General features: G+C 58.4%; 1 protein-coding gene across 3 annotated transcripts in view; it reads left to right on the top strand.

Moving 5' to 3' along the window:
• PLCG1 (phospholipase C gamma 1) overlaps positions 1–18,320 on the top strand; it is an 88,142-nt gene that overhangs the window by 59,036 nt on the left and 10,786 nt on the right. For all 3 annotated transcript variants that reach the window (XM_038749960.1, XM_038749962.1, XM_038749961.1), the window contains 20 exons: positions 787–870; positions 1,028–1,062; positions 1,458–1,530; positions 1,789–1,890; positions 3,154–3,272; positions 4,525–4,610; positions 5,054–5,174; positions 6,149–6,317; positions 6,963–7,085; positions 8,052–8,153; positions 11,066–11,253; positions 11,920–12,120; positions 13,202–13,321; positions 14,131–14,311; positions 14,667–14,744; positions 15,423–15,526; positions 16,525–16,618; positions 16,731–16,800; positions 17,377–17,534; positions 18,210–18,306. In XM_038749960.1, the coding sequence (XP_038605888.1) occupies positions 787–870; positions 1,028–1,062; positions 1,458–1,530; positions 1,789–1,890; positions 3,154–3,272; positions 4,525–4,610; positions 5,054–5,174; positions 6,149–6,317; positions 6,963–7,085; positions 8,052–8,153; positions 11,066–11,253; positions 11,920–12,120; positions 13,202–13,321; positions 14,131–14,311; positions 14,667–14,744; positions 15,423–15,526; positions 16,525–16,618; positions 16,731–16,800; positions 17,377–17,534; positions 18,210–18,306 (2,305 nt within the window). The remainder of the gene's footprint in view (positions 1–786; positions 871–1,027; positions 1,063–1,457; positions 1,531–1,788; positions 1,891–3,153; positions 3,273–4,524; positions 4,611–5,053; positions 5,175–6,148; positions 6,318–6,962; positions 7,086–8,051; positions 8,154–11,065; positions 11,254–11,919; positions 12,121–13,201; positions 13,322–14,130; positions 14,312–14,666; positions 14,745–15,422; positions 15,527–16,524; positions 16,619–16,730; positions 16,801–17,376; positions 17,535–18,209; positions 18,307–18,320) is intronic.

The following is an 18,320-nucleotide window of genomic DNA, read 5'->3' as shown; positions in this document are numbered from 1 at the left end:
GCTGCCTTCAACGAGCTTACCATCTACAGGAGGCTTACAGTCCATCCCCCTGCCTCTGCCCACTGAGGTTGGCGAGGGCAGCCAGTTTGCTTGCCCGGGTGCCCTCCCCTGCTGGCTTCAGTGGGTGTATCTGTGAGGGTCCCAGAGCTCAGGATGGGGCGGAGGGGGTCTGGTGTCAGTGCCATTCTACCCAGCTGTCCCGAGGGAACCTCCATTCATTCATTCAAATTGTATATATTGAGTGCTTACTCTGTGCAGAGCACTGTATTAAGCGCTTGGGAAAGTACAGTGCAACAATAAACAGACACAGTCCTATAAGCTCTAGTCTGTAGGCACTTGTGTGCCCCTTCAGTCCTCTAGACGCCAAGCTCATTGTGGGCAGGGAGTGTTTCTGTTTATTCTTATATTGTGCACTCCCAAGTGCTTAGTCCAGTGCTCCCCATAAAGTAAGCGCTCAATAAATTTGATTGCCTGACCGAGGGAGGGAAGGGTGGGTGGCAGCCCGATGCTGTCGGAAGCACACCGTTCCTGACTTCTGTCTCCAGTTTGCCACCACCCCCTGGGTGACCTTGGGCAAGTCACTCAGCCTCTCTGAGCCCCAGTTCCAAACGAGGAAACCGGGCCTCTGCTCCCTCCCAAGAACGCGTGTAGAGGCCACTGAGATCGGGGTAGGGAGGGGGATGATTCTTCTGAGAGTCCGATTTCCCAGTAGTCCCATATTGGGGGAGAAGGGGACTGCATGTTCCCCGGGGTGGGGGAAAGCCCTGGTCGTGGGTGTCTCTCCAGGATCTGGAGCAGCGCAATGGGGACATCACCTACGGACAGTTTGCTCAGCTGTACCGCACCCTGATGTACAGCGCTCAGAAAGCGGTGAGAGGCGCCGAGGGGCCCGCCGGGAGTCGGGGGAGGAGTACCCGCGTGCACCGTCCTCTGCCCACCCCCACCCCATCGGTCACTCCCCCCCGCTCTCGTTCATCACTCGGCTGTCGGTTACTCACCACCTCACCTGCCTCATTTTCCCCTTCAGATTGAGCACCCTCTCGTCGAAGCCAAAATCATCAGGTAGGAATATGTGGGCTTTTTTTTTTTTTGCTGCTGGGGTGGGTTGTAGGCTGAATATTTTTGCGGGGGGTGTGGGATGCCTTTTCTCCCTTCTCCCTGCCTCCTCCTCTCCTCCTGCCCCTCCATCTCCCAGGGCAGCATCAGGTCCTACTGGGTAACTGACCCTCTTCTCCAGGCCAGGGCACCAACCCAGGCACTGACCCGGATGTCTCCTGCTAAGCCCTGGACCCTCCTGCCTTCTCCCAGGCCCAGAGCAGAGGCGGGCCGGGCTGCTGGGGGAGGAGAGGGTGGGTGTTGAGGCCAGAGTCGTCATGCACGGCAATGGCCCGTGGCTCTGGGAAGAGGTTCCTTCCATCTCACCCCCTGAGCCCTGCCTCCTGGCTTCCCCTGCCCAGGATTGGGGAGCATCCCGAGCTCTGTAAGTTGTCGCTCCCAGAGTTCCAGCAGTTCCTCGAGGAACACCAGAAGGTGAGTCCCCCACGGGCCAGGGAGACGCCTCTCCTGGGGGGACCCAAGGTGGAAGAGGAGCCTGGGTCTCCCAGGGAGGGGGTCACCCGGCACCGGAGTAGGGTGGAGGGAGCGAAGTGGGGAGGGGAGCCAGCCCCGGGGACGGGTTCTGGGAGGGCCAGGCTCATTCTGCCCATTGGTTTCAATTGGGAAAATGTCTGTCCAAGCCGGTCCTTGATGGCCCCGTGAGCTCACGGGCCCTTGTTCTCTCCCCCGTAGGAGCCCTGGGCCTCGGACAGGAGCCTGGTGCAGGAGTTCATGCTTAGCTTCCTCCGGGACCCCCTGCGGGAGATCGAGGAGCCGTACTTCTCACTGGACGAGGTAGGCCAGGCGCCCCGACTGGCCCACCCCCCCAGCCAGCGCTGGCATGCGTCTCCACGGTCTCTGAGCCGTATCCAGGCCGCCAGGCTGGGCACAGCCCATTCCGACTCAGGAATGCGTGTGGAGAACCAACTCGGTCCAAGCAGCCCAGTGCAATCCCTTGCCCCGGGCCAAGCGGAGCCCCACAGCCCATTTTGCTGCTGGAGTCAGTCAGGGGAGGCTGGTGCTGGGGGAGGGGTGTCTGGGGGGCCTACCCCGAGGCAGGCTCATCTGGCCTGCTGCTGCTGAGGGTCAGAGCGGCTCTCCCCAACCCTCCCACTCCAGGGGGACCGTCCTCTGCCCCAGGTCTGTCCAGAATAACCGTCTCTGGAGTGACCCAGGCCAGACCTCGGGGCCACTGGTTTGTTCTACCGTGCAGGACACCAGGGTCTGGGCAGGGCCCCATCTCAGGGCGACCGTACAATTGAGAAGCCGCATGGCCTAGTGGATAGAGCCCAGTCCTGGGAGTCCAGGCCTGGGAAGGACCGGGGTCCTAATCCTGGCTCCACTGCTCATCCTCTTTGTGACCTTGGACAAGTCACTTGTGCCTCAGTTATCTGTAAAATAGGGATTAAGATTGTGAACCCCATGTGGGACAGGGACTGTGTCCAACCTGATTACCTTGCATCTACCCCAGCACTTAGTACAGTGCCTGGCACATAATGAATGCTTAACAAATACCCCAGTAGTAATAATAATAATAATTATAGATGGGCTCTAAGGTTGTCTGCGGCTCTCTGGGTCCTGAGGTTTTGGCTGGATGGTCTCGATGCCCGGAATGCATTTGCAGCTGGAAGGTGGCTGGGAATTAACCTCACACCCTCTCTGGCAATTGTGCTTCCTGCTCTCCGCCGTCAGAGCCCTGCTCCAAGGATACAGCCCTATTCTGGCCTATTCTCAGCTTCCCATCCTGTTCTCAACCTGTTTGTGGCCTTTCCCTTAAAGATTAGCAGCCCATTGTGTTTCTAAACTCGCTGGCACAACCTGTGCAGCGAACAGCCTGGCAAGGCAGCCCCTCCAGAGCCCCGGGCACTGCCCCGACCTGGCCCGTTCGAGAGAGGGTGGCAGTGGGGAGCCATCTGGGCAGGGCCCGCATCCAAGACACCTTCCTCCAGATGAGCTGGAGGAAAGTGGAACCTCCTCCCTGCCCCCGAATCCAGGTCCAGTATGATTCCATTTTATTCCCTCTTTTCTCTTTCCCATCTCTCCACACACTTTGGGAAGTTTCTCACCTTCCTGTTCTCCAAAGAAAACAGCGTTTGGAACACCCAGCTCGACGCTGTGTGCCCGGAAAGCATGAACAACCCCCTGTCACAGTACTGGATCTCCTCATCACACAATACGTAAGGACCTAGAGATTTCCCCCATCTACCCCTCGGCTCCCCCAAGCGAAGCTTGTGTAAGTTAAAGCTCTCTGCCTGAACATTTAGCATTTTCAGCCTCATTTCCGATTCCCTTGTCCGGTCTGGATTCATCCCCATCTCTCCTATGTGTCCCGAGCAGAGGCTGGTGTTCCCAGTTTCCCCCAGCCGGCCTGACCCAGTGGCTGTTTGGCTGGTGGCCCCAGCATCTGGCCTGGAGACTCCCTTGGCGAGATCCCTTCAACCTGTAGTTTCTGGGACGGGCAACCCACCAGTCAGCAATGGCATGTAGTGAGCACTACTATGTGCAAAGCTTGTACTGGGCCCTACTGCAGAAGCAAACACCCATTCCGTACCCTAAGGGCTAGAGCCCAGGCCTGGGATTCAGAAGGAGTAGGGTTCTAATCCCAGCTTGTGCACTTCACTTCTCATGCCTCAGTTACCTCATCTGTTTAATGGGGATTAAGACTGTGAACCCCACGTGGGACAGGGACTGAGTCCAACTTGATTACCTTGTATCTACCCCAGCTCTTAATACATTGCCTGGCACATAATAAGTGCTTAAAAAGTACCACAATTATTATTATCATTATCAATATTATCATTATAGGTGGGCTCTGATATGGGAAGACAGCCTAATATGGCGAGACAGTCAGGTAGACAACAATTATAAACAAATAGCAGGAGCAGGACAGACTGGGTGAAACCAGAGTAGCATGAAAAGTTAGGATGGAAGAGTAATAGGAGCGGTAGTATCTACTGAGTTCCCGCTGGAGACAGTAGTATATTTAGTGCTTGGGAAGTCCAAATCAGAGAAGAGATACGTCTCCTTCCTTCAAGAAACTTCCTTCCACTGTGCTGGTTACACAGTCGACTGTTCTTGTATGTGAGGGGAGCAGGAAGCATCCCACGGCTCGGGGTGAATGTTGCGGCCTCCCCCAGCTTGAGTGGAGGGAATTGGTCAGGGAAAACTTCCTGGACGAGTTGGGCTCTTAGCTAGGAGGGAGGGAGAGAGGCGGTCCAGGCCTGGGGAAGAGCAGGAGTGAGAGGACGGAGGTGGGAGAGTCGCGAGTGGGGCCTTTTTGGAGACACGAGGAGAGCGAAGCGTGGAGCAGCAGGCAAAACAGCCGGTGGGTAGGGTGGGGAAAACCCTGATGTCGGGGTGGAGGGGGACTGGATGGATGGGCGAACAGGCCATGGACGGCCTTTGAGTGGCCTTTGCCCCATCTCCCAGGTACCTAACGGGTGACCAGTTCTCCAGCGAGTCGTCGTTAGAAGCCTATGCCCGCTGCCTGCGCATGGGCTGCCGCTGCATCGAGTGTGAGTGAGGGGCTCGAGCCCCCGGGGGCCGGGGGAGGAGGGGCATCCGTCCCCAGGGGCATGTTCTCGCCCCTGCCCGCTCTGACTGCCAAAGTCCCCCAGTGATGGGTCTGTGTGGGCGGGTTTGGCTCCCACCCTTGCTGGGGATTGAGGGGTCAGGGTGGCAAATGCTTGTGTTTCGGATGACAGCGGCCCCCCCCCCCCTTCTCCAGCACCATTGTCACAACAGTCAGGCCTGCCACCCGGGCACCAGGGTACCCAAGAGGCGTCAGGTCAAGACGCATGCCCCCCGGCCCGGGTTCCTCCCTTCTGTGACCCTACCAAGGGGAAAGTCCCATTTCCCAGACCCCTCAAAGACCCGGAAGACGCCCGCAGGATCCCCCCTCCCTCCTGGAACATCGTCACGGCCCGCACGGGTTGTGCTGAAAGTCTCTGCCTTTCAGTGGACTGCTGGGACGGGCCGGATGGCATGCCGGTCATCTACCATGGGCACACGCTGACCACCAAGATCAAATTCTCTGACGTCCTGCACACCATCAAGGAGCACGCCTTCGTGACCTCAGAGTGAGCAGCGAGCCCTTGGCTAGCCCTCTGCCTGCCTCCCCAAGCCCGCCAGGCCCCAGCCACCACTCCATGGAGGCTAGAGGGGGAGGAGGATTGCCTCCCTCTGCCTCAGTTTCCCTGTTCTATAGGGGAGGGGGTGGGATGGAGCCAGGAAGGGAGAGCTCAGGGGCCCAGTGAGAGACAGTCCGGAGAATAGGAGAGGGGAAATGAGACGACCCACCCCTGGCCCATGGGGACAGACTGCCAGGTCTCCTAGCCCCTGGTCCCACCTGTGTGTCCTGTGCCAGGTAGCGCACCCTCTCTGTTCCTCAGAGTCCTCACCTGGGAGAAGAGCACCGGCCTGGCCCCGAGCCAGGGGGCTGCATGCACTTAAGTTGTGAAACAAAACGAGTTCTCCAGAGCAGGACCATGTAGAGACGGGGTGGAGTGCAGTGTGGAGCAGGAAGAGGAGGACCAGTAGTGACAAAGAGGAGATGGGGCGGGGTGTGGAGGAGGAGGAGGCAGCAGTAATAATGAGGAGGAGCTGCTCTCTGCCCTGGGCTCTGGTGGGCAGCCATTTCTGAGGAGATGCCAGAGGTGGGGCCTCAGCCCTCCCAGAGTCCTCTGCATTGGGAGTGTCTGCCGTTGCCTTCCAGCTCTCTTCTGAGCTCCCCGTGGTCACAGGGATCTGACCCAAAAGACACTGAATCCCGGTGGCTGTGTACCCTCTTGCCTCTTTTTGCCGGGCTGGTTGTTGTGGGGCGGGGAGGTGTCAGATGAGTGCCCCTTCTTCCATGGCTCAGGCAGTTTGGGCACTATTGCTGTCTCCCAAGGACAAAAGTCAGGTGAACTGCTTCATGACCCACTGGTTTTTAACCTCATTTTAGAGGTGGGCAGACTGAGGCCAGTGATGGCCAATGCCTGTCCCCTCCTCTCCCCACCCGGGCCCGCGGGCCTCCTTGGCTGGCTGACTGCCCCCTAACCGGCCCCCGCAGGTACCCCGTGATCCTTTCGATCGAGGATCACTGTAGCATCGCCCAGCAGCGGAACATGGCTCACTATTTCAAGAAGGTGTTCGGAGACATGCTGCTCACGAAGCCGGTGGACGTCTCGGCCGACGGACTGCCGGCTCCCAATCAGCTCAAGAGGAAGATTCTCATTAAGGTGCTGGGGGCAGTTGGGGGGATGCTGGGGAGGGGCAGGCGACTCCGAGAGCCAGAGCTGGGGGTGGGGTGGGGGGGCATTTGGGAGAACGGAGGGCTGACAGACGGCCAGTGGAGAGTGGACAGTGGGCAGGTGGAAAGCGGTCGGAGGGCAGACGGGTGGATGAAGGCCGAGTAGATGGTCAGTGCGCAGGAGGAGAGCAGATGAAGGGCAGGCGGGTGGATGGAGTGTGGGCAGATGGTCAGTGGTGGGCAGGAGGAAAGCGGATGGAGGGAGTGGTGAGTGGGTAGCTGGAGAGTAGATAGAGGGCAGATGGGTGGAAGGAGGGTGGGAAAATGGGCCGTGAGCAGGTGGAAAGTGGACAGAGGGTGGGGGTTGGATGAAGGTTGGGTGGATGGTCAGTGGGCAGGTGGAGAGCAGACAGAGGGAAGATGGGCATGGAGGGTGGGCAGGTGGTTAGTGGAGGGCATGAGAAGAGTGAACGGAGAGCAGATGGTTAGTGGGTAGGTAGAGAGAGAGTGTATGGAGGGCAGATGGGTGGATAGCGGGTGGGCAAATGGTCATTGGTGGGTAGGTGGAGGGCAAGCGGACAGAGAGTGGGCCAGGCCCAGGGTGGCACTGACCAGCCACCGGGCTGTGGTACAGCACAAGAAGCTGGCAGAGGGCAGCGCGTACGAGGAGGTGCCAACGTCAGCTATGTACTCGGAGAATGACATCAGCAACTCCATCAAGAACGGCATTCTCTACCTGGAGGACCCCATCAACCACGTGAGGCTCCGGCCCTGCCGGGCCCCAGCTAGCTGTCCCGGGGAGGGGCGGGGAGGGGGGTGGATGCTGCCTCCTGGGGTCCTGGGAGGGCCGGACCCCCTGAGGGAAGGAGCCGGGCTGGGCAGGTGTTCAGCAGAGGGGCTCTTAGCCAAGCTGGAGCCTCGACAACAGCTGCCTCAGCCAGTCGGTGGCATTTATTGAGCACTTACCACTGTGCTCTGCTCTTGGGAGATTACAGTGGAGCAATGAACAGATATTCCCTGCCCACAGTGAGCATGGGAGAATACAACAGAGTTGGTAGACATGTTCCCTCCCGACAAGGAATCTCCAGTGTAGGTGCAGTGCAACAGTGTGACTTCCCTTCCCATCCCAACGTTGGGAGGAAGGGCCAGCACAAGATCCAGGAATGCTGTGGAGAATCTGGAGTGGAGAGCTCTTAGCTCTAAACCCCGAGCACTGGGAGAAGCAATGGGATGTCTCCAGGGGATGGGGGGAAGGGACTGACCCTTAGTTGCCCCCTTTCCCACCCTCCTCTAGCCGTAGAACCCCTGGCCTGATCCCGCCAGCACAGTGGGGGCTGGGGGAGGGGTGAGCAGGACACCCGATGTCCGCAGTGCCCCAACGGGGTGTTGAAAAGCAGCAGACTCTCCCCTCCATCTCCCAGTTGCTGCTCCCACTTCCCCAGCTCAGGCTCCTTGGACTAGGGTCTCCCACGCCGGGATTTAAGGATCGGATGACGGGTCCTGGGGACGAGGGCCGGGAGAACAGGGAGGCCTCTCTGGCCCTGGCTATCCAGCTGAGCAGCAGATGTGTCTGGCCCGGTCTGTTGGGTCTGGGCCTTAGGATCGTGGTGCTCTGTGCTCCTGGCCACTGTTGAAGGACTGGTGGAGAGGAGGAGGAAGAAGGAGGGGAGGAGGAATACCACATGCCCTAGGCTTATCTGGCCCCTCTTGATTCTCCCATCAGGAATGGTACCCCCACTACTTTGTCCTGACCAGCAGCAAGATCTACTACTCAGAGGAGACCACCAATGACCAGGGGAATGAGGATGAGGAGGAACAGAAGGAGGTAAGGAGAGTGCGGGGGGCTCGCTGGTCCGATTTCCCCCACAGCTGTGTCCCACCCCGGGCATGGGACCCGACACGGGGAAGATGAAAACGATCGCAGGTTCTCAGCACCCTGCTAGGGAGGACGGAATTAGACCGGACCTCGAGGAGTCACCTAACCCAGAATGGGTATGGAGATGAGTTCCCCACCTCCTTAGCTGGCTGACCTTCAGTGAGCCCACCAAGGGACAGGGACCACATCGAATACCAGCTGTGTGCTCTCTCCCAGTGCTCAATACAATGCTTGGCATGCAGTAGTGCTTAATAGACAATTATTCCCCCCCCTTCAAAGTCTTATTAAAGGCCCATCTCCTCTTGGAGGCGTCTCCTGTCTAAGCCCTCCTTTTCCACTTCTCTCACTCCCTTCTGTGTCACCTTGACTTGCTCCCTTTATTCATCCCCTCTCCCAGCCCCAAAGCACTTACATGTCTGTAATTTTATTTATTTATATTAATGTCTGTCTCCCCCTCTAGACTGTTAGCTCATCAAGGGCAGGGAACGTGTCTGTCGTATTGTTACAATGTACTCTCCCAAGCTCTTAGTACAGTGTTCTGCACAGAGTAAACGCTCAATAAATAGGATTGACTGACTGACTAATAAATACTCTACCATTACTACAACCAGTGCCCCAGATCTTTGGAAAGCCTCTGTTGTCTAACCCCACTCCCTCCAGCTGAATTTTCAAGCCCAGCTTATCTGGTCCTTTTCTCCTTCTACACCAACTCTCTCGGGGACCTCAACCAAACACATGGTATTAATTGAGCGCTTGCTGTGTTCAGAGCACTGTTCTTAGCACTTGGGAGAGTACAGTAAAACAGTCTGTAGACACACACGTTCCCTGCCCACTGAGAGTTTACAGCTTAGAGGGAGAGACAGACATGGATATAGAGAAATAATTTGTAGGTAGGTACCTGGGTGCTGTGGGGTTCAGGCTGGATTGCATTCTGCAGCTTGTCTGAGTCATCCCCTCCTCAGAAATCTCCAATGACTACCCATTTCCTTCTATGTCAAGTGAAGTTTACTGCCCATTGGCTTCAAACTCCCCCGCCTTTCCTTTATCTGTCCTCTTCACCCCCTGTTCCCCAATCTGCACCCCACACTCCTTTTGTTTTAATGGCATTTTGTCCAATCAATCAGTTGTTATTATGGTACTTGTTAAGCGCTTATTATGTGCCAAGCACTGTTCTAAGAGCTGGGATAGCTACAAGATCATCAGATTAGACCCAGTCCCTTTCCCACATGGGGCTCACAGTCTTAATCCCCATTTTAAGGATGAGGTAACTGAGGCCCAGAGAAGTAAAGTGACTTGCCCAAGGTCACACAGCAGGCGAGTGGTGGAGCTGGGATTAGAATCCAGGTCCTTCTGATTCCCAGGTCCATGCTCTAGGCACTAGGCCTCGCTGCTCCTCCCGAGAAAACCTCTCTGTATTTCACCTCTCCTGCTTCTAGTCTCCTGCTCATACTCTCAACCCCGCCTGGAGCTCCCTGCCCCTCCAGAGCCGCCAGACCACGGCTCATCTCATTTTCAAAGCCCTCCTGAAATCCCACCTCCTCTGAGTGGCCTTCCCTGATGCAGTTTGTTCTCCCCGGGCCGTATTAACTCAGGGGAACACGGGCCTGATGTCCCGAGAGCCAACATGGCCGACCTTGAGACGTGATGAAGACGGTGCCCAAAATAGACTTCCTCAAAATAGCAGCCGCGCACGCCCGGTGTCTGAGAGGGCCTGGTGGCACTGACATGGGCCTGCGGTCTCGGCCGCCTGCCACCCCTCCTGCTTCATCTGGGGCTGCATCGGTGTCGTGGCCATTTTGAATTTCCCTGTTCTGTAGAGGAAAGGGCAGCTAATGGAGGAGTGGTAGGAGGGGAGACAGTCTGGTACATCCTGGATCTGGTATGCCTCCCCCTCAGCCCTCCAACGGAGCCCGGCCTCACAGATGAGGCGGCAGGGTGCCCTCAGTGGAGTGGCCCGCTCTCTGCCTGAGTCCTAGCAGCTGGTGTGTCTGGCTCTTCAAGGGGATGCTGCCCTTTTTGGAGGCCAGCCAATACAGCAGTAGTATTTCTTGAGCACCATCTCTGTAAGGAGCACTGTACTAAGCCCTTGGGAGAGTAGGCTGTAGTAGACGTGTTTGCGGCCCTCTAGCAGCTTACCCTTTAGCAGGGAAGACAGACACTAAAATAAAGTAGGCCTAGGGGGAAGCAGCTGAGTTTAAAGGTCAGTATTGAGTGCCAAAAGGGGTTGGAAGGGGGAACTAACCAAGTGCTTAAGTACAAAGATGGGACAAAGTGAGAAATGAGATGTATCCAGGAAAGCCTCTGGGAGGGGGTGGAATTTTAGTAGGGCTTTCAGGATGGGGAGAGTGCTGGTTGCTGGCTCATCACGTAAGAAGGGCAAGGGAGGTTCCAGGCCAGAGGGAGGACGTGGACAATAATAATAGTAATAATAATGGCATTTATTAAGCGCTTACTATGTGCAAAGCACCGTTCTAAGCGCTGGAACGGTGGTGAGGTGGAGTTGAATACATGTCCTCCCTACTTAGACTGTGAGGCCCAAGTGGGACAGGGGCCACGTCTGACCTGATTAAGTTGTATCTACCCCAGCATTTATGACAGTGCTTGACAAACAGTTAATGAATGGGTTTTTGAAAAAGGGAACAGTGAGAAGGTTGGCGTTAGGGGAGCAAGGCTTGCCGACCCGGTTGTAGTGGGAGAGGAATGAGGGGAGGTAGGAGCCGGTGAGCTGATTGTGAACCTGAAAGCTGATGGGGAGGACTCTCAATTGGATGCGGAGAGGGGTGGGCTGGCCCTGGAGGTGGGCTCCCCTGAGGAGCCGGGAGATGGGCACAGAATGGCGTCAATTGGAGGACGTCCCACAGGCGAGCAACAGCACGGAGCTGCACTCGGCCGAGAAGTGGTTCCACGGGAAGCTGGGCGCGGGACGGGACGGCCGGCACATCGCCGAGCGGCTGCTCACCGAGTACTGCATCGAGACCGGCGCCCCTGACGGCTCCTTCCTGGTGCGCGAGAGCGAGACCTTCGTGGGAGACTACACCCTCTCCTTCTGGTGAGTCTCGGCCCCCAGTTTCCCCCTCACCATCTGCCCGTCTGCATCCTTGTTTCTTTTAGGATCTTTGGAGAACCTGGTCCGCCCTTCTGCTGTGGTGGTCTCCTTCTCTCTCTGCCTCTCTTTCCTCTCTCCCCCACCTTCCTCTCCCTTTTCTCCCTCTCCCCTCTTCCTTTTCTCCTGCTCCGCTCTCCCCTCTCCCTCTCCCCTTTATCCTTTCCCCTTCTTCCCTCTTTTCTCTCCTCTCCCCTCCTCTCTCTTCCTCTCTCCTCTCTTCTCCTCTCCTCCTCTCTACTCTCCCCTCTTCTCTCCATCTCCTCTCTCCCCCATCCTCCCCTCCTCTCAACTCTTTCCCTTTCCCTCTTTCCTTTTCTCCTCTGTCTCCTCTCTTTCACTCTTCCCTTTCCCCTTCCTCTCTCTCTCTTCTATTCCCCCTCTTCTCCCTTCCTCTCTGTCTCTCTCACTCCCCTTTCCCTCCCTCTCCCTGTCTCCTCTGCCTCCCCCTCTTCTGTCTCCCCTCTCTTGCTGTCTCCTCTGTCTTTCCCGTCTCCTCTCTCCTCTCCCTCCCTCCCTCGGCTCCTCTCACATCTCTGCGGGATTGGGGTGGGGGCACCGTAGTCCTCCCCTAGCCCAGCCCTCCCCTCCCCGGACCTCTTTCCCCTCCAGGCGCAACGGGAAGGTGCAGCACTGCCGCATCCACTCCCGCCAGGACGCCGGCAGCCCCAAGTTCTTCCTCACCGACAACCTGGTGTTCGACAGCCTGTACGCCCTCATCACCCACTATCAGCAGGTGCCGCTGCGCTGCAACGAGTTCGAGATGCGCCTGACGGAGCCCGTGCCCCAGACCAACGCCCACGAGAGCAAGGAGTGAGGACCAGGGCCGGGGGGCCCCGCGGGCGGTGGCCTCGGGGGCCGGAGGGCAGGACCCGGAAGCCCACCCCAATTGGCGGTTGCGGGCTGGGGAGGAGGGGCAGGGTGGTGGTTCCGGGGATGCCCTCGGACTGCTGTGTGATCCCGCCAACCCTCCTTGTGGCCCTTAGGATCTCTCTGTCGTGCAGGGTTGGGATCGTCACTCTTTATTGTTGTATTTTACTTTCCCAAGTGCTTAGTACAGTGTTCTGCCCACAGTAAGCACTTAATAAATATGATCGAAAGAATGAATGAATGGGTAGGGCCAGGTCCTCTTTTAATTCATTCATTCAATCATATTTATTGAGCACTTACTGTGTGCAGAGCACTGTACTAAGGGCTTGGGAAGTACAAGTTGGCAACATAGAGAGACAGTCCCTACCCAGCAACGGGCTCACAGTCTAGAAGGGGAAGACAGACAACAAAACAAAACAAGTGGGCAGGTGTCAAAGCATCAGAACAAATAGAATTAAAGCTAAATGTACATCATTAACAAAATAAATAGAATAGTAAATATGTGCAAGTAAAATAGAGTAATGAATCTGTACAAACATATATACAGGTTCTGTGGGGAGGGGAAGGAGGTAGGGTGGGGGGCATGGGGAGGAGGAAAGGAAAAAGGGGACTCAGTCTGGGAAGGCCTTCTGGAGGAGGTGAGCTCTCAGTAGGGCTTTGAAGGGAGGAAGAGAGCTAGCTTGGCGGATGTGAGGAGGGAGGGCATTCCAGGCCAGGGGGAGGACGTGGGTCAGCGGTCGACGGCGGGACAGACGAGAATGAGGTACTGTGAGGAGAACAACTGTGAGGGGACTGGCTCTCTAGTCAATCAGTCATATTTATTGAGCACTTACTGCATGCAAAGCACTGTTCTGACTGCTCAGGAGAGTAGAGCTGACAGGCCCCAGAAGGAGCTATGGACACACCGCCCTTCTTCCCCGACTGACCAGGTTGGGGCACAGGGGAAGCGGGAGGCTGTGACAGGAGCCCCCGGGCATCAGTCCTGCCAGAGTACTGACCGGGGTCTCTTTCGGCGGGGAACCAGGTGGTACCACGCCAGCCTGACGCGGACCCAGGCGGAGCACATGCTGATGAGGGTCCCGCGTGACGGGGCCTTCCTGGTGCGCAAGAGGAGCGAGCCCAACTCCTACGCCATTTCCTTCCGGTGAGGCGCGGGTGGGTGGATATGGGCGCAGGGGGGCACGGGACCGATGCGGGCTGGTGGGCGGAGGTCAGCCTTCTGTGAGCGGCAGACGGGTTCTGTGCTCCTGGGAAGGGGCTCGGCCTGAGCACCAGCCTAGATTCCCACCCACAGCCTGGAGGCCCGGGCAGGCGGTGAAGCCTGTGGCTATTCCTCGTGGCCCGTCTCCCCCAGCATGCTCCCTCCCCTGGTGTGGGCAAAAAGAGGTAGGCTGGGCTCTGGAGGCCCCCAGGCTTAGGGGCAGAGCCCTACTCTTGGCCCAGCTCTGGTAGCTTGGGCTCCTTTCCCAGCTCTGCCCTGGCCCCGCTGTGGGACTTCAAGCAAGGCACACACATCCCTGGCTTTCAGTGTCGTCATCTCTAAAATGGGCAAAAGAAGACCCGTGTATCTGCCTGTCTGTCTGTCTCTCTCTGACAGGGTTGAAACAAGGATAGGTAACTGATGTGAAGAGGCTTGCAAATGTAGAAACTCTATGTGTTTGAGAGTTCTCCTCATTATTACTCCTATTTCCCTCTCTCCAGCCCCCAAGTCTGAGTCTGGAACTGTCGGAGAATATTTCTTTTTCTGGAGCAATTAAGGGCGTTGAAGAAGTCCCAGCCCAGCACTCTAAAATCCTTAGACCCAGCCTTCTCCTTCCCACACTGTTCTGAGGTGGCCCTGCTTGCCCTGGGCTGGGTCAGGCTGGCCTGGCGTGGCCTCAGTTGGTGTGGGCAGGGGGCTGGGCCGGGCCAGGCCAGGCCGTGGGTCTGAGCGCTCTTCCCTCCGTGTGCCAGGGCGGAAGGGAAGATCAAGCACTGCCGCGTCCAGCAGGAGGGCCAGACGGTCATGCTGGGCAACTCGGAGTTCGACAGCCTGGTGGACCTCATCAGCTACTACGAGAAGCACCCGCTGTACCGCAAGATGAGGCTGCGTTATCCCATCAACGAGGAGACGTTGGAGAAGATAGGCACCGCGGTGAGGGCAGGTGGTCGCAATGGATGGAGGCTAGGAGGTGGTGACCCTTCCCTGGACCTCAGGGCCTCTCCGGCCTTGGGGGGATCGAACGGGGTTCGGAATGCCATGCCCCCTTTAGCCTCCAAGGCCGGAAGGGTGAGCGAGCTTCTCCCTGGGTTGTTGGCCGCCTTTGGCTGATCACCGGTACTAGGCCTGCTGGGGCCCTCCTCCTTTCCCACCGCCTCCTTTCCCTCCCCTCCCCACTACTCTTTCCTTGTATCCCAGTGGGGACCCCTCACCCCACCCCAGCTCACTCTCATCTGATCCAGGGCTCTGCTGGCTCTGAGTTCCTCCTTGTCTCTTTCCCGGTTTCCAGGAGCCAGACTACGGAGCCCTGTACGAAGGCCGCAACCCCGGCTTCTACGTGGAGGCCAACCCGATGCCCACCTTCAAGGTGCCGCTGGTTCCCTTGGAATGGGCCCGGGGCAGGGGGAGGGCATTCCCTGAACCCCACCGCCCCTGGCAATCTCACCACCACTGTGAGCTCAATCCCAGTCCACTGCCCTGGGAGGCTCCAGCTCTGGGAGAGCACGCAGGTCCTCCCCAGTAAGGGGAGGGTGGGGCCGGGAGCCGGATCCCTTCCTGGGCTGGGGGCAGACTGGATCCCAGATCCTCAGCAGTGATGTCTCACCGGCTGAATGCTGGGGCCGGGGGTCCTGTTCTCAGACGGCTTGGATCCGAGCCGCTGCCTCCGGCTGACCTGTCCGGCCTGTGGGACCGGCTCTCAGGGTGCTGAGGGTGGCATGGGCTGGGACGCTGCGTGGGGGCTTGGTCCTAACTGGTCCCGAGTGGTGCCCGTCCCTGACCGCTGGGAGCGAGTCTCAGGCCCGAGGAGGCCGGTAGGCCAGAGCTGCCATTTCTTTTGAATCGAGGCCCAGTTGTTTGATGGGCCTCAAGTGCCCCCACCATCCTATCTAGTGCCCCCCATGCCTTGGCCCCCCTGCGCTCCACAGCACTCCCTCCGTGCCCCTTCAGAACCCTCTCCTAATGCCATCCCAACTCCCCCTGCACTCCCCGTTGTGACCCGGCCCGCTCCACACCCCCCGGCCCGTCTTCCAACCTGTCCCGGCAGTGTGCAGTCAAGGCCCTGTTCGACTACAAGGCCCAGCGGGAGGACGAGCTGACGTTCACCAAGAGTGCCATCATCCAGAATGTGGAAAAGCAGGAGGGGGGCTGGTGAGTGCCGGGCCCGGTTCTGCTTCGGGGCCTGGTGCCCTGGGTTGAGTGGAGACAGTGGAAATTGGCCCCCCGGGGTGACGAGGGTACGGGGCAAAAGTAGACATTCTGCTTCAGGAGTTCGACGTGGAAGCAGACCTGCTCCCCATTTGCCGCCAACCTGGCTCTTAGGGCTCGTTGTTCTTCCACAGCCTCCGGCTCAGCTTTCTTTTGGGGGGTTGAATGATGTCTCAGAGGGGCGGGGCTGTCCAAGGGAGGTGATCGGGACCTGAGTCCTAAAGCCCAGTCGCTCACCAGAGCAGCTGAAAGGGAACGAGCAGGAGGCGTGTGGAGCTCTGGGACTGGGCTGTGTCAGTCCTAGACGAGGGGACCCCTGGTGCGACGCTATTAAGGATGATCTGGCTCCTGGCAGGAAGAGGGGACGGTGTGACTGGTGTGGAGGAGGCAGTTGTCCTGCCCAGCGGCTGTGGGGCCGCTGAAGGGCAGGGATCGGGTTTGAACCCCATAACTTCTGCATTGCGGCCACCTCTCTTCCGGAGCCACGGCCGGCGGAGGCTGGCTCTGGGCACGGGGCTGGGGGAGGTGGGAGTGGATGGAATCACAGCCCGGCAGGGAGGGCAGAGGCCAGGCTGGAAGTCAGGCAGTCAAGAAGCAGCTTGGCTTAGTGGAAAGAGCCCCAGTTTGGGAGTCAGAGGACGTGGGTTCTAAACCCTGTCTCTACCACTTGTCTGCTGTGTGATCTTAGGCAAGCCACCTAACTCCTCTGTGCCTCAGTTACCTCACCTGTAAAATGGGAATTAAAACCGTGAGCCCAATGTGGGACAACCTGATTACCTTGTATTTACCCCAGTCCTTAGAACAGTGCTTGGCACATAGTAAGTTCTTAAGAAATACCATTATTAGTTATTGAACTCTTACCGTGTGCAGAGCACTGTGCACAGTAAGCGCCTGCCATCTTGTCCCACCTGACCCCCGGCCCCTTCCTGCTGTGTCCGCAGGTGGAGGGGAGACTACGGAGGCAAGAAACAGCTCTGGTTCCCTTGCAACTATGTGGAGGAAATGGCCAGTCCGGCCCTGGAGCCCGAGAGAGAGGTGAGGCGATCGGGGGTCAAAGCCGGGGTTAGGGGTGCAGCATGGGGGGATGCGGGGAGGCCAGTGGGGCCAGCTTCCTCCAAGGGGCTCCTGTGGGCTTCACCCTCAACAGCAGCTGGACGAGAACAGCCCCCTGGGGGACCTGCTGAGAGGAGTCTTGGATGTGCCCTCCTGTCAGATCGGTGAGCGGGGAGAATCGAGCTCGTTTTTGCTCTCGCTCTCTCTGGTGGGGGGCCGGAGGGGTTACAGAGGTTCCATGGGGCAGGGGCAACAGCCGGGGCAGCAGCTCAAGGGTGGACTGTCATGGAGAGTGAGGATTTCCGTCCCCCTCTGTCATCCCTCACCCGGTCGCGGGTCTGGGAATATGGGTGCTGTCTGGTTAGTGTTGCCTGGGTTTGGGAGCAGGGTTGGACAGAGGAACTGGGAAGGGGAGGGGTCAGTATGGTTCCCCTGGCACTGTCTCCTCTCTGGGAACCATGAACGTGGGGCGGGTATTCCCAGTCACCCCTGAGCTGCTCCCAGCCTCACCTGGCCCTCCGATCACCAGCCTCTTCAGTCACCGTCACGGAGGCTGCCGGACCCTCCAGCCACCAGCCTCTCAGGCCGCCCCTGCTGTGACCAGACAGGCCTCTCCGGGAGCTGGTGTTGGGGGTGGACAGAGAGCCCAGCACTGCCCGGGCCCGGACCCTCGGGTGGGGGTTGGGGAGTGCTGGGAGGCTCGGAGGCGGCTAACACCCGTCCCACCTCGTCCCTGGCAGCCATCCGCCCAGAGGGGAAGAACAGCCGGCTGTACGTGTTCTCCGTGAGCATGGCCTCGTTGTCGCACTGGTCCCTGGACGTGGCGGCCGACACGCAGGAGGACCTGCAGGACTGGGTGAAGAAGATCCGCGAGGTGGCCCAGACCGCGGACGCCAGGGTGAGCGAGCGAGCCCACGGCCACCGAGGAGAGCGGGTCCGCGGGGAGCTCTCCCCTGGCCCTCGGTGGAGAGCAGGCCCTTGCAGGCAACAGTTCCCCCTGCAACCTCCGTCCCTCCATGACTTCCGTCCCTCCACGGCCTCAGTCCCTTGGCCATGGTGACTGACTGGAGAAAGAGCATGTCCTAGTGGGGAGAAGGACCTGGGTTCTAATCCCGGTCCCACCACTTGTCTGCTCTGTGACCTTTGGCAAGTCACTTCACTTCTCTAAGCCTCAGTTACCTCATCTGTAAAATGGGGATTAAGACTGTCCCATGTGGGACAGGGACTGTGTCCAACCTGATTAAATTGGATCTACCCCAGCACTTAGAACAGTGGCTGGCACATAGTAAGCGCTTAACAAATGCTACAAAAAGGGAGGGGAGGTTCAACTACCCACCCGCCCATCTGTCCATCCACCCTTTAACTGGTCCAGGTTGGCTCCTCACCTGAAATATCCACCTCCTTCTCCTTGCCCCTCAACCCCAGCCTCTTTGTGACTCTTTTTGTCTTTCTCTCCCCCGGCAATGAGAAGGGTGGAGGGTCACAGGAGGGCATGAGGGGAGGGGGGTTGTTGGGGGCTCCAGGCTCCAGGCCCTGCCCTGTCCGGTGACGCGGTGTCCGTGCGGCTCTCCAGCTCACAGAAGGGAAGATGATGGAGCGAAGGAAGAAGATCGCCTTGGAGCTGTCCGAGCTGGTCGTCTACTGCCGGCCGGTGCCCTTCGATGAAGAGAGTAAGGACCGGCTC

Source organism: Tachyglossus aculeatus, chromosome 8 (assembly GCF_015852505.1).
Source record: "Tachyglossus aculeatus isolate mTacAcu1 chromosome 8, mTacAcu1.pri, whole genome shotgun sequence".
NCBI lineage: Eukaryota > Metazoa > Chordata > Mammalia > Monotremata > Tachyglossidae > Tachyglossus > Tachyglossus aculeatus.
The sequence above is the reverse complement of the archived record's forward strand: the minus strand, read 5'-3'. Positions and strand labels throughout refer to the sequence as shown.